The sequence below is a fragment of the Beta vulgaris genome, chromosome 3, assembly GCF_026745355.1.
Source record: "Beta vulgaris subsp. vulgaris cultivar EL10 chromosome 3, EL10.2, whole genome shotgun sequence".
NCBI classification, from domain to species: domain Eukaryota; kingdom Viridiplantae; phylum Streptophyta; class Magnoliopsida; order Caryophyllales; family Amaranthaceae; genus Beta; species Beta vulgaris.
The window spans coordinates 46,073,918-46,088,956 of NC_079204.1; the positions used below are offsets into that span (position 1 = coordinate 46,073,918).

Below are 15,039 nucleotides of genomic sequence, written 5' to 3' on the forward strand. Positions count from 1 at the left end.
GCAAGCATTGTCCAAGTTAGCTAATTTTTCGATATTTTCCTTGATTTTATTCCAATTAATCCTATAAGTGAGAGATTCCATGAATAGATAGGTATCATACTCCCCTTCTTTCATAAAATTCAACCACAATTCTTGCTAATTCTAGATATCAAATCACAAACAACAATAATTGTGAAAACTTTGTTCCTTTCAACACCCTCGTTTTGAAAAGACCAATATTTATCATAAATTATTAAACATGTGTAGTAATTATATTCCTTGTAGCACTACTTCACCTTGAGAAAAATTATATCTTCATTATATTCTTCAACCCCAAATTTGTCAACGACCCAATATAATTGAGATAAAAAAAATCGTATCAAAATATTACAATAAATATTTTAATTTGAGATCTATAGCAAAAGAATCATAAAAAATATCTCATCTTTCTCATAATTGGAAGAAATAGAAACGGGATATTTCTCAATTTCATCAAAGATGGAAATTCATTTTTCTTCATGCTCTTGTTTATTTTTTGTGTTCTTCAAAGCAAACACGGATTCAGTAATCATATGTGGAGAAACAAGTGTATGACATCCGAGAGAATAAGATCTTTTTGTTAACTCTTTCCATTCTTATAAAAGCCTCTTGAAAACTAGGTGACCATTCACTGTAAACTGGACTCATAATAGCAACACAATTTGCACAACAACCATAAACCAAGAATTTCCCTTAAGCGCTTGTTGTTGGAGATGATGTTGGTGTCTTGCATCAGAGGAACCATTGATATGTGATAGACACCGTTGATAGAGTAAATAAAAATGATCTTCAAATCAAAGATTGATTACCCAAGCTCGTCTTATAGAACCACAGGTTCATAAGAGAGTAAATCCCAATGCCATTGCAGTAAGAAGTCTTTTTGGACCTTTCAAAAAAAAAAAAGAAGTCTTTCTAGAATTCTAAAGATGGAACTATGAAGGAAGTCACTTTCTTTCGTGACTTTGTAACCTGCACTGAGGGTATCATGTGTTTTTCCTTAAAAATTAAACGCTCAAGATTTTCGGAGTTCGAAACTTGCCCTAAATCAACTTGGCCTCCCATAAAATGCGTTTTTGAGCTATGATGACATCCAAAGCCATCAACAAAAACATAGGGGTGAAGTGAATTTCTTTACCTCTACACCCAACCACCATTGAAACTTGCAATCCTTAAATAAGAAAATTGAACAACGACAGATTTAGGTTCTAACTGAACCTGAGAACAAGGATCTTGATAAAGATAAGTGACTATGTTCTTCACCAATACATAGATACCTAAAGTTATACCCATTCAAGCATGGTAAACTCCAGGATGAACTTTGTCATTAATCTGATTTCCAAGATTAATCTTAGACATAGAAAAACCACATATACACAGCAAGACAAATACAGAGAAACTAAACCAAAATCGCAACAAACTAGAACAAGAAACACCCCATGAACTTACAACTATCGGACAGGCAGTCGCTGGTAACACCTCCGGCGTGTCATGTGATCCACCCTTCCCCTATTGTCGGACCTTTGGTGCACCAAACCTCTGAGATATCACATCATCTAGAAGTCTAGGATGTTGGCCCCGCCTCAAAGGAGGCGTTAGGGTAGAAGACAAAAAAGGAAAGCAATAAAGAGAAAACTGAAAGACATGGGGAGCTCAACGCTACCGATAAAGCACCGAAGCTGCTCCCCCCCCCCCCCCGGGATTTTCGCTGGGAAAGTTTTTGTGGGGAAGGGGAGTTTTTTCTCGAGAGGGATAATTAGAATATATACTTAGTACCCGCACAGGAAGCAATAAGCTAAAACATCTAAGAAGAAGAATTAATTTTCCCACATGTAAGGTAGAAGTAAGATACCCATGCATAACACACATAAAAAAGTCAAACAATGATAGTCAACCAAAAAACTCATAGTGTCTTGCCAACTCAGATCTTATACATTCGTTGTTAAAATCTCGATCCAGATCTTATGATCCTACGATTTTACGATCCGCAAGTACCTCACCGATTCCAATCCTACGTAGGATCTTAATTTAGTAGGATCTTTCGATCCTACCCAACCAAAAAAAAAATCACATGGTGAAATCTTAATACGATTCTACGACTCTACGATCCGATCCTATGGTAAAAAAAATCAAAAAGTAATTTCACATATTATTTTCTCCTTCTAGATTTTGGTTGCATGTTATTTCAATCTTATGGTATTGAAAACCAGCACCATGTGCTAATGAAATAAGTCATTATTAATATGTGTAAAGTTTTAACATGAGATTCTCGCTATATTCTAGCATAATTATCAAAAAGTAATTTCACATATTATTCGATCTTACCATCCCCTACGATTCAAGGTAGGATCTCGATCCTGATACCATTAATCTTGATACATAAAATATGTGCAAATTCATGCAATAGGTTTCAATGATCCTCACTAATTTATATAGAGTGTCATAATCCTACCACTAAACTATACACCTCTTTTTTCTCATACCCAAATTCTAAATCCAACTAATACTCCCTTTGTCCCGAAATATAATTTTTGTTTCCATTTTGGATGTCTCAAATATAGTTCTTGGTTCTATATAGCTCCACATTTTTTCGTGACATGCTTAGAAAAATCAAAATCGTGTCACCATAATTTCTTTGTTTCTTGGAATTAGTTTTATTTTGCTTTGTTTATTCAACCCAAGGGTTAAATTCAATGTTTTTTCACCAATTATTCTTCATTCTCTCTCCTAAAATCATCTTTCTCCATACAATATTTATTTAAATTAGTAAAAAATCTTTGCTTTCCTTTTAGATTCTACTTACCTTGATTCCCATTAACGAAATAGAATTAAAAACTATATTTTGAAACGGAGGGAGTAGTTAATTTAAGGAAAATATTGCTATTAAAATCAAAAAGTAGAATGTTTGACATACTATCTCTCAAACTTATGGTCACATGACTCGAGTTCATTCATCATACACCCGGACGTACCATGTGTACAGTACATCCAAAATTACTCATTTGAACTCTCCTTTTTTTAATAAATATTCTTCATTTGGATTATTTCAAATAAGTTATGAGTAAAAAAAAAATTCATGGATATAAAATACTCATCATACATCCGGATATATGATACTTTTTCGGGCTCACGTATAATAATAAAAACCAAATATAAGGGGTTAGAATAACAATGAAAACCAAATATAAGGGGTTAGAAGAAAAATAAAAAGAGAGGAAGGGTACATCTGCAAAGAGGAACCTTCTCGAACGGCTTCTCTAACATTCTCCGTGGTAGGAATATATAAACCCAAGATAACCAGAACCTTCTATTTTGCATCTTTTCTGAATTCTTTACCAAACTTCACAACATATCCTTAATTTTCTGCGCCCAATCTCTAAAGGTAATTGAAAATCCCTCTATTTTGTAAATTTTCATGTAATTTTTCTTTTGCATATTTTTTGTTTGAGATAAATTCTGAATTGAATTTGTTCATATTGGTTGTTTTCTGCTTGCATGATATGGAAATTAGAGAACATATATTGTTGATAGAGATAGAAGCAAATACTTTTCTCATGGCATTAATTTTTCATATAAAATCATGGATTGTATATGTTCATCTTTCTCAGTACGTTGGTTTTGGGTGATCAATTTTTTTTTTAATCTACAGTATACTATGAGATTTCGTGTTTGGAGTTCAACGCAAGATTAATGTTTAATGGAAAGTCGTTTGTACAAGTTTACGAAATTACAAACTTTTATTTTTGATCAAAGTGTGATTTTGTAATGAATGTTATATGTAGTCATAGAATCTAAATTGACAGAGGTGATCTTCATCTTTTAATCATTAAGAATTTAATTTTTGAAACTATTTATGTCTCTATATCTCTATTAGATAAGAGCCCTATGATGTCCTACTTTTTAACCTTCATTCAATAAAAAATACTTACCTATTAAGATTTTGAAAATTTTGCTTTTATAAAAATATGGGTAGTGAAAGAAAAGTTTATGATTGAAGAACAAATTAACATAATTAAAGCAATTTTCAAATCAATTACAAAAACAAAGACAAAATTTTTAATTTTACCCAAATTTTGAAATGCAATAACAATACCAACATTCATTAACAAGTAATAAAAATACCAAGAAAATAACTTTTTCATCAAGTAATTTTTATATTTTGTACTTGCACCACTTGATATTTAATTAGAACTAATGATAGATTGTAAATTACAGTCATCAAAATTACATTTAGATGAAATTTAATAATAAACGCCAAAATAATCCATGCATGCATCACGTGCAAAGAAGGCTAGTGGTTGTATAATCTATGTTACTATCGTGGTTGTTTAATAATATATAATCGGAAATATGAGATCATATCGATGGGATAGATCTCGGAGATGAACTGGATGCCCCTCGTACTATTAGCATTTGGATGTTGATAATAATTGTAATATTTGATGTGGGTATTAATTTTGCATCAAGACAAACCTCTGGTTGCTGTTGCTGATGTGAAAATGATGGTGGAAATCTTTTAATTGTTGTCATGAAGTTGAAGCCTTGTTGCTTTCTTTCCTCGATTGATGTTTCTCCTTTTGTTTCGGGGTTGGAGACTAAGGGCTAAGCTGTAGGTGGTGTTGCTTCTATTTTGCTTCGCGCTTCTGCATAATTTGATGATATTGCTATATCAATGCAGGAAAATGAGGGGAAGAAGTTACAGCTACAGCCCTTCTCCACCGAGGGGTTATGGAAGAAGATATAGGAGCCCATCTCCAAGAGGTCGTTACAGCCGTGAAAAGGATCTTCCTACAAGTTTATTGGTGCGAAATCTCCGTCATGATTGCAGGTTGGAGTTCGACCTCGCAGTACTTGTGAATTTGGTTTTGGATGACCTAAATTATTGCTGTGCTCACATCACAGTGGCGGCATCCTTTCCCTATGTGTGTGTTAATATTTTTGTATGGCTCTACTTGATAATTTTTAGGTAGAACACTGGAAACAAGCCCTATACCATCCAATCAGGCTAAGATTGAATGCTTGAGTACTAGTTAGGATGACTTTTTTCAATGAGGACCTTTCACGTTGTATTATGTGGGATGAAAAGTGTATGTGTGCTTGCTTTATTGAAAGACTGTGTATGGTTGGAAAAATGGGAATCTGAAGGAAGAGAGGAGAGGTGGGGGCAAAGGTCATGGTCATGGGTGGAAACTAGAGACATTGAAAAAAGCAGGGATGTAATTTGAGGGGCGGAGTATCACTTTTCCACATTCTTTGATTTCTTGATCTTTATGCCTAGTTAATACTTCTTTCTATTGAAATTGAACATGATGGTCCTATAGTTTCCCTTAGTTGCTGAGTGTTGCCAAGGGCTTATTTTTCTCTCATGAGAAATGCATAAACAAGATTTTTGTTGATACTCCATCTTTTGCTAGCGGATGTGAGTAAGTTGGTAGTGCGAGTTTGGCTTGAAAGGTCTTAGACAACGTGAGCGTCGGAGCTCATAATCAATCATGGAATGTTGAGCTTGTGTGGTATAAAACTATACATGACAATTTTTTTATTTTTTAAAATCTTTGGTATGTCCAGTTTGACGGTCCTTTTTGGCCTGTGTTAATATTTTCAATTGACTGTTTTAGTTTAAAGATGTAAAACATGTTCTGTGATACATCAAAGGTTACTGTGAGATATGCTGAGCTACTTGCTTCAGTCTTTTTATGTATTCTTATTCTTCAAAAATGTGTTGCTTATATTTAGCACATTATGTACTGTTGCAGGCCTGAAGATCTACGAGGTCCTTTTGGGCGGTTTGGTCCTATCAAAGACATTTACTTGCCAAGAGATTACCACACTGGGTAAGCTTTTATGGAGCTACATACTTGTAGCCATTGAAGGTTATCTTAGTATATCATATATATATATCATTCATATTAGAATTTCAGCTCTAATCTAAAATGGGATAACAAAGGATGATCGATTTGCTAAAAGTGTGGTACCTTATGCATCATAGCTCCTGCAAACTCATAGATTAGGATTGGATGGACATATCCCAAGGTTTATGATGCATTGTACATCCTCTGATGCTTTGTTTGCCTAGTGTTCTGTGTTTGAAGTTGTGGACCGCCTTTTTTTCTGTACTAGAATTATGGCAGAGAATTTCCTTGGTTGTTTCATAGTTTTTATTTTCCCTACTATTGTCTTGTGTGGTTGTTTCAAGAAACGTGTCAAGATGGGGACACGAAATGATTATGAATTTTGTGTTTTTCTTTTCCTGAGAAGTGTCAAAGATTGAAGATAGCAAGTAATAAGAGTTTGTACAAGTTTCAAGTAGTGGATGTCTTTTTCAAGATATCATTAGTGTTGATGAAGAATGGAAGAGTATGATAACATTGTGAAGAAGACATTGAAGTCTTCTTTGACATCTCCAAGGTCAGCCACCAAAATGATTGCTCTTTGTTAAATTAATTATTTTGTTGGAGAAGTTTTGTGGTTATCATCTGCTTGAGCAATACCTGAAGCTTCTGCATATAACTATGAACTCGTTTTGCGCATATTTGTAATATTGAAACATATGGATTATGCAGGGATCCTCGTGGCTTTGGGTTTGTCCAATTTGTGGATCCGGCTGATGCTGCTGATGCTAAATATGAAATGGATGGTTATATCCTCCTTGGACGGGAGCTGACTGTTGTATTTGCAGAAGAGAACAGGAAAAAGCCCTCAGAAATGAGGGCAAGGGAGCGGGGAAGGTGAGGCTTTATTAACCTGTCATCTCTACTATTTTGCGTAGGTTTTATTTGTTTTGAATGGAAGGTATACTTTTCATTTGCATTATTAAACCAGTTATTAAATTATGCAAAGCTCTCATATTACTTTTGTTGCTGTTAGGAGTCGGTCATATGATCGCAAGCGATCTTCTTCTCGTTATTCTCGTTCTCCACGATATGGAGGGACTTATTCACGTAGCCCAGATGATTATTCCCCTAGAGGGCGTTATTCAAGGTACATGAATCTGTACTATGCTTGTGACGTTTTTCTTTGAAAAATACCTGATAGCTTTACCTGCTTGATGCCAGGTCAATATCACCTAGTGATAGGTCGTATAGACGACACTCGTTTAGATCACGCTCCTACTCAAGATCTCCTTATGGCTCAAGGAGCCGGAGTAGAAGCCCTTATGGTAGCCGCAGCCGCAGCATCTCCTCTGGATATTCTAGGTGACATTATTGGAGTTATATGATTCCTTAGAGGATCAGCATCGTGTGTATTGTAAAATTTATCTCTAGTTTGGATGAATTTTTTCTCTCGGCGAAGACTAGGACTTTTGTCTCTTGTAGACTGAATTTTCTTGTTCCATGTTGCCGTATAGTCAGAATACTCGCTTGAGTATTAGGCGTGGTAGGATTGTTTGTGTACCGGTGAATGAAGTATTGAGTTGTGTTCAATTGTGTTTCTCAATATTTTCTTATTGATCATCTCTTTGGTAAGTCTAAACTTGTCGAACAGGTTGGTTGGATTCGGTTCGGTCAATCTAAGATTTGGGATCCTTATATTAAGTGCTTTTATTTCATGTTTTGGGTCAAAAACAAAATGTACGTTCTTTTTGGACGGATGGATTGGGTTTTGGTAGGTCAAGCTCATATTTCGGGTTTGAAAGTTTTTAAAATATTGTTTTATCAGCTTTCAAACGTTTTGAGTTTGCGTCGGTAGGGTACTAGGGTTGGGTTAAGTCTTGTAATTTGTTTCTTTACTGTTTTTTGGTGAAAGTTTATCTCTACTTTATCCCCTTCTAAATATAAGACTAATGGAAACAAGTACTGGAGACGGCAAGGCTCTGCCGCCTCTTTAGATACTAACTTCCAAAGCCAAAAAAAATCTAGCCAAATATAGTACCGCCTCCTACCAAAAATGAAGATCCAATCTGTCTCCTCCAAATATTACGGAAAAACGTTGTAGATCCGTGTTTAGGCTTCCCTTTCAGCTAAGTGGCCACTAGCCATGGTCGTCCGTCCCTTCACCGCCTGATAGTCCATGTCCTTGGCTGGTCCATTGATACTAGGAACGTGGTATGTGGCCATGTTTCACGTTCCAGGAGACGTGTCTCGGAATGTGGTGAAGGAGTTCATCTGGTTTACTCTAGAAATTACGTTTTGCGTTGGTTTACTCTAGAGATTACGTTTTGCAGTCTCAATTCTGTGCCACGTTTCGAAATGTTCTGCGTGTAACCAAACAAAATCCTTTTTCGTGCAAACAATGCTCTTCAAATCAGCTTATCAACTTAATGATCTCGTTTCTCACTTTCCAGTTTCAAATTGGACGATTAAGAGTTTCTTATCCTAAAAGAATAATCTATTATCTAGATGAATAATAAGTATAATTCATTATCATGTGTAACGCTGGTGGTATCATGATGAATTCTTGTACTTGTCTGCAACTTGGTCAGTTTTTCCTACAATGATGGCTTTGATGCACCTAGAGCGTTGAAGTTAGACTTGGATAGTTATTAAGAGGTTTTATAAATATCGGTTGACTAGATATTCATAGAACCATTTGGTGAAGAAGCACCAATTGTGGTGCTCATACTTCGAAATTCATCCATGTACAAAGGTAATAAGGTTAATTGAAATGATCATCAAATTAGAATTATACCAGTGATTAATATAATCTTGATCTCACGTGAAAATAAATTTTGTAGGACGAGAAATATTAACAATTTAAAGTTCACCAATAGGCTTAACATCCATTAATATACTTCAGAGTAAGATACAATCATAAGTGATATGTGGACAACAACATCAATAAAAAACACATTGCAGATGCAATTAAACAAAGGGGTCGGGCAAAGGTGCAAGGTGCAAGAGGAGAGTGTGTCCTAGCTTGCGTCACCGCCCACGGTGTGAAGCAAGGAGATGAAACCATGGAACAAGGTTAGGGAGGAAGTTGTTTATTGTAGATATTTAAATATTAACCTAAAATCGAGTTTTGAGTTTTGAAACAAGAAAAATAGAAGGATTAGCTTATCTTACAAGAAAGTGTTACTAGAGATTGAGGTTTTCGATTTTAGATGAGTAAGATTTATATATCATCAAACAAAGATAACATGATACATAAAATTAAGATTCTTCTAGTGGGTTTAGTTAGTTGTAAAGACCCAATATTTCATCTTAAGATATTTTGAATTAATTTGGTAATTGATATCGGCGTCTTCTTTTTTACATGAAAGTCAAATAGAATGATTAGAAAATATGCTTACCTTCTAAAATCAAGATCGTTGACGAGATTGATTACCTTCAGTGATGGAATATTTCGTGACATTTAATTTATGAGAACTTTTACTCAATCTTATTCGACGACTCTCAATCTAAACAGTTGACCAGAATGTTATTAGAGACTATTCTTTTTTTAAGTCCCTCGTTATCTTGCTCAGATTCTCACATAACAAAGAGTCTGAATATATCCCAAAAAATTGTATGGGCACCTCTAATTTCTCGGCTCCATCAAAATCACCATCATCATTGGTAAGCTTCTGCTTATTCATTAAGAGAAACTCAGGAATTTCACACTTATATACCAAAATTTGCTCGTCCAAATCAATAGAGGATGTGCAAGGTTGACTCAGCCATATATGTATGAGCTTCAATCTTGATGTTATTATCACTTGGTGAAATTTTTTAAATGGATCGATAAGTCTATATAGAAAGGTCACAAGTTCGTTAGCAGTTTATAAACACTGCAATTATACTATTGATTTGTTCAAGCCATTAATTTCTAGCTATTGATTTCTTCAAGAAAAGGAAATGCCACTAAGTATTGAAATTGTACTAGTGAACTTATATTAGTAACTTAATAACCTATGGCACACTATGTCACAAGACAGTTTTGCCATGTTCAAACTTCAGATGGATTAAAGCTGCTTTCGATTTATATATTACAGTTTGATAAAATTAAATATGGAAAAGTACCACCAATTTGCATTTGTAAGATGTTTTATATCCTTAATTTACACATTAGTTGGAGGCAAGTCTTTATTAGTGCTTTTGTGTGAACTGCACTTACATTTTGATACAAGTTTATACAGATGATTAGTTCATTGATGAAAAAGTGTCTTTCATCTAATAAAGTTTAGGACATTTGATAGGCATAATCTCACATTTGAGCCATAAAAAAAGGTGATTTAAGCTATAAAACAAAGCTCTTTGTTCCACTATATATCAACATAGAACATAACCAACATGACTTGGAATTCTCCTCGTCCAATTTCACGATACAACTGATGTCTGAGTTCATCAACGCGACTCTAGTAGTGTACGATGATTTAGAGTATGCTTGATGATCCTTGTAATTTCTACTTACTTTTCACCAATCATGTTGTCCACAATCCACATAAACATCTACATTTCACTCTTTACTTCGTCTTTATGGGTAACTTGTCATTGTAATAGATATACTGATGGAGGCCTCCGCAGACTTAGTTTGATGTTACACTTAGAAGGCTACTGATACATTCCTGAAGCTAACATTCGTTAATTACTTAGTCACATCTAAGCTAGAAGGATATGCTAAGTATAAAACAAAATTATACAACAATTAACGGAAGCCAATTCTCTATCCCCCTTAAGTTAACGAGATAAGGGAGCAGTCGAATAATGTTGATGCTGACTAAATGACTTGGTCACAAGATCAACTAATAGAAGGCTGATTTGATATGTTTATGAATAAATGGCCTTGCCACAATGAAGACACGGCCACCGGATGGCAGCATTACTTTCGTATCTGCAATGTCGCGCAGTGACGTATCTGTAAGGATCTCAGAATCTCCTTGGGTTCGGTACCAACTAACAACGGCAGAAAGGAGTTTTTACGGGGATATACCAAGGTAATAGGACATTTTGAGGGGATATACCTCACTAATTGTTTTTTGTCGGAATATACCAAACTAAATTTAAGTTTTGTTGAAAGGTACCAAAAACACAATTTTCGGCGAGAAAGTCAAATTTCTAGCCCTTGACTTGCTTAATACTCTTTATACAGTGTGTGACATTCATCTGTTTTTGTTACATTCATTTTCCTCCAACTTCCTCACTGTCACTTTGTGGCTCACTCGCGAGTTCCTACCAATTTAAAGGCCGAAATATTGACCTTTTCGCCGAAAATAGTATTTTTGTTATCTTTTAACAAAACTTAAATGGGTTAATTGGCTAGAACAGCACAACCTTTGGCTCAAGTGCAAGGAACAACACAACCTTAAGCGGGTGCAAAGCGTAGCACCAACTTAAATACGTGGTGCGAAAAATAGCATAAATGGCACCGAAGCACGGAGATTCCACCGGAGCTAGGGAATCTCCGTTCAAGGTTATGTTGTTCCTTGCACTTGAGCCAAAGGTTGTGCTGTTCTAGCCAACTTTCAACTTCAATCTCAAAAAAAAAAAATTGATTTCCTCTTTACTCTTCTTCGCTGCTGTGCTAGCTACTTCCTCATTTTGCGATTTTCTTCCCTGTTCGACGCAACACAGATTTTCAAATCATCAACAAATTGCATCAGCGTCAATATCGAAATCAAGTCGCTGGATTTACTTCTATCATCATTAATAATTGACGTGTAACAATTGTGGAGGATGATCTCAGTTTCTCCAAAGGTTGTGCTGTTCTAGCTCAATATTCACTGTTGATTCACCAAAGACCACTCCACGTGCTGTTTGTAAAAGAGTTGGTTTGATGAGCGCCTACTTCGAGGTTGCGCCATGGTCGCTCAAACTTTCTGGAACTCTTCTGTTTTGTGGTGAATTAGTACGGAGCGCCTGCTCTTGTGGACTAGGAGTAATGCGAGGTTGTGGTGGAGATGGTGTTTGGTGTGGTGGTGCTGCAGTGTTTGGGGCAAAGGATGACATTGTTGGAGTAGAGGTGGTGTTTGGTGTGGTGAAGGAAGATGATGGTGTTGAGGGAGGTGGTGGTGTTGTAGTGTTGTGGGATAGGGAAGAGTGTGGCGGTGATGTAGTGTGGTGTAAGGTAGATTTAGTGTAGTGGAGGTTAAGGAATGGTGTGTTTATTAAAATAAGGATTGTGTTATTACTTGCACTTGAGCCAAAGGTTGTGTTGTTCCTTGCCAATTGACCCTTAAAATAATGGAGATTCCCTAGCTCCGGTGGAATCTCCGTGCTCCGGTGCCATTTATGCTATTTTCTGCACCATGTGTTTAAGTTGGTGCTATGCTTTGCACCCGTTTAAGGTTGTGTTGTTCCTTGCACTTGATCCCAAGGTTGTGCTGTTCTAGCCAATTAACCCAACTTAAATTTAGGTTAGTATATCCCATAAGAAAAATAATGAAGTATATCTCCACAAAAATTCCCTATTACCCTGATATATCCCTATAAAAAAATTCTAAAACTAGTATTCCAAGGTTACAAGTTAATCAGAGTCATAAGGAGAAACTCTTACCAATGAAACTATGTTGATTGCAATAGTTTTTCAAGCAACTCATCTCTAAAATAACGCATGTACACACCGAAACAAGGCATGAAATTCAACCCAAAACTTTACATCCACATTCCATATCTATATACAATCCAAAAGAAAGCAAACACCTATCCTACTAATCACTAAAAGCTAGCCAAGATTTCCGATTATGTAAACATGTCACATTAATAATCCAAAAACCAAAAACAGAACCAAAATTCTTAAACCTCAACGTAGCAACCAGATTGAACAAACCCTGAAAACTCATCAGGCACATCAACCAATTTCTCAAACTCCCCATACTTGCCATCTTGTTGCTTCTTCCCAAGTAAAAACACACCATTCCCCCCTTCATGTACTGAGCCACTCACCAGAACTCGATCACCCAACTCAATTGCACACGTCCTAAATCGAACCTCTGAGATTGAGCTAGCCCAGTTGATCAGTTCCTTATTCTTTCCTACACCAGCACACGATCTTGGGCTCCCACCACCCAACCACACATCCTCAACTTGAGTCCACTCACCTAAGTTAACATCATAAACCTCTGCACTCGGCTTGAATTCGCCTTGATTCTCGGTAGCATATCCACTAATGACCCAAAATTCAGACCCAATGATCAGGCCTTGACACTCATCTCGGACTTGGTTCATTGGTGTCAACTCGGTCCACTCGTCCTCCAAGATATCGTAAACACAAACAGAGTTCAACCCATTTTTATCAGAATCATGTCCACCTGCTACGTATATACGCCCGTTTAGCCCTCCGATAGCGAAAAACGATCGTTTGGAGGGCATGTCCTTCCCTTGCTTCCATCTCCTGGTTAAAAAATCGTACAACAAAACCCGAGTCACGGGTTCGTAGTTCTCTGAGTCCCACCCACCCATAAGGACAAGCTTCCCCTCAGAGCTAGCAACCTGGCAAAACAGCGGGAGACGAGTTGGATAAACAGGGGACGAGTCAACTCGGTCCCAAGATCGAGTTGCTGAGTCAAATATAGAAATATCAAATTCAGGACTAGTTGTTTTAGAACCAGGAGTTTCAGACTTCGCCTGGACTAAGCAAGCATATGAACGTGTCAACCTGTTTTGTTTGCGGAGATGAGAAAACTCACCACTTTTTAGTAAATTGCGCCAACGGCTGCAAACGCCGGTGGCGGCGAGATAAGCTGGTGTTTGGATACGGATTAGACATTCAAGAGCAATGTCATCAGGTAATCCAGGAATTAATTCTTGAAATTGTGTCATCATTTAGAATGAAAAATATATGTTTGGATGTGAAAATTTCAGAAAAAGAAGAAGAATACTAGAATAATGATAGTTGTGTACTTGTGTTTAATATTTGATTGAGAAGTTGAGATGTTGTGAATGGATTGAATATGATGCTACTATAAGCTAGTATTTATATAGTTATTATTGGTAAAGGTATGTATGTCTTTTTCTTTGTAACATTAATTAATTGGCTTGCTTATTTAGGATACAAATAAAATTGGCCAATCAAGAGCGAAAAAAGACGTCGATTGGGATAAGGGAGTAATTGATTTAGTACTTGCTATACTTAAGATTGTCATGTTTGTGATGAAAAGGGTAAGAATGTGGGAGTGGAAGTACACAATAAGATTTGGTCAGAGGAGTGTGTCCCACACTCCCCACTGGATGCTTTTGCCGTTGGAAGAAATCCATTGGATCTGTTAAATGAAACTAAGGCCTATCTGCATTTGTATCATATCCACTTGATTCTTTTCCTTTTTCTTCTTTTACACTCCCACTTGATTCTATGTGGATATGTTAAAAAAAAAAATTCAAAATATAGTTAGTTATTCTATTTTTCACGAGAGTAAGGTAAGCAGAATCTAAGAATGATAGTAATGATTTTTTGTTTGATAAAAGTTGTATGAGAAAAGATGAATTTAAGAGAGATAATGAAAAATAATTGGTGAAAGAGCATTAATTGTAACACTTGGGTTGAACAAACAAAGAAAAAAAAAAACTAATTTCAAGAAACAAATAAATAATGGGGATACGGGTTTTTTTCTAGGTAAATTACGAAAAAATGTGGGACTATATATGAAAATAGGAACTATATTTTGGAAAACTTAAAATGAAAATATGAACTATATTTTAGGACAGAGGGAGTAATACTTATTGGTTTAAAGAACTAGAGCCATGTAAGCTTCTATATGAATTATGATATGAGTGTAATTTTGCATCTATTAGATCGTTTACTAATATCAAATATCTCTTCCAAATTCTCATTGATACTATAAAAGATATAATAACACTAAAAATAACACCATTTGAAACAAGGTTGAAAATTGATTGTAAAAAAATTATGACTTTGTTTTATTAGTTTGCAAGAGCGTCTATCTATACTAATATATTAAAAGGTGTGCGTGACACCGTCGATGCGTCAAGTGGCGTCCTCCTCTTACCACCAGAATTTGCCACGTGTGTATTAACTAAATAAGTCAAGTGTGTCATTATTTAAATGTTTTTTGCTAAAGTCCAGATTCGAACTACTGACTCATGTGAAGATACCCAAGTGCTTCACCATCTGATCCAACATTCTTTGTTGATTTGTGTTTCCATAAAT

At 35.8% G+C, this 15,039-nt stretch overlaps 2 protein-coding genes across 2 annotated transcripts; one reads left to right on the top strand and one right to left on the bottom strand.

Moving 5' to 3' along the window:
* Window positions 1-3,239: 3,239 nt before the first annotated feature.
* LOC104906730 (serine/arginine-rich SC35-like splicing factor SCL33) lies at window positions 3,240-7,452 on the top strand. Its single transcript, XM_010695527.4, has 6 exons — window positions 3,240-3,397; window positions 4,694-4,843; window positions 5,772-5,849; window positions 6,579-6,743; window positions 6,883-6,996; window positions 7,071-7,452. Exons 2-6 carry the CDS (start codon window positions 4,698-4,700, stop codon window positions 7,213-7,215), a joined length of 648 nt encoding a protein of 215 aa, XP_010693829.1. The 5' UTR covers window positions 3,240-3,397; window positions 4,694-4,697; the 3' UTR covers window positions 7,216-7,452.
* Window positions 7,453-12,489: 5,037 nt separating this feature from the next.
* Window positions 12,490-13,957, bottom strand: LOC104906732 (F-box/kelch-repeat protein At2g44130). Its single transcript, XM_010695528.4, has one exon. It carries the CDS (start codon window positions 13,695-13,697, stop codon window positions 12,669-12,671), a length of 1,029 nt encoding a protein of 342 aa, XP_010693830.1. The 5' UTR covers window positions 13,698-13,957; the 3' UTR covers window positions 12,490-12,668.
* Window positions 13,958-15,039: the final 1,082 nt, after the last annotated feature.

Excerpts from the sequence above, each read along its gene's own strand:
- LOC104906730 (XM_010695527.4), top strand. The coding sequence starts at position 4,698 with ATGAGGGGAAGAAGTTACAGCTACAGCCCTTCTCCACCGAGGGGTTAT. Across the intron at positions 4,844-5,771 it reads AATCTCCGTCATGATTGCAG|GCCTGAAGATCTACGAGGTC; the intron begins GTTGGAGTTCGA and ends GTACTGTTGCAG. Across the intron at positions 6,997-7,070 it reads CCTAGAGGGCGTTATTCAAG|GTCAATATCACCTAGTGATA; the intron begins GTACATGAATCT and ends GCTTGATGCCAG.
- LOC104906732 (XM_010695528.4), bottom strand. The coding sequence starts at position 13,697 with ATGATGACACAATTTCAAGAATTAATTCCTGGATTACCTGATGACATT.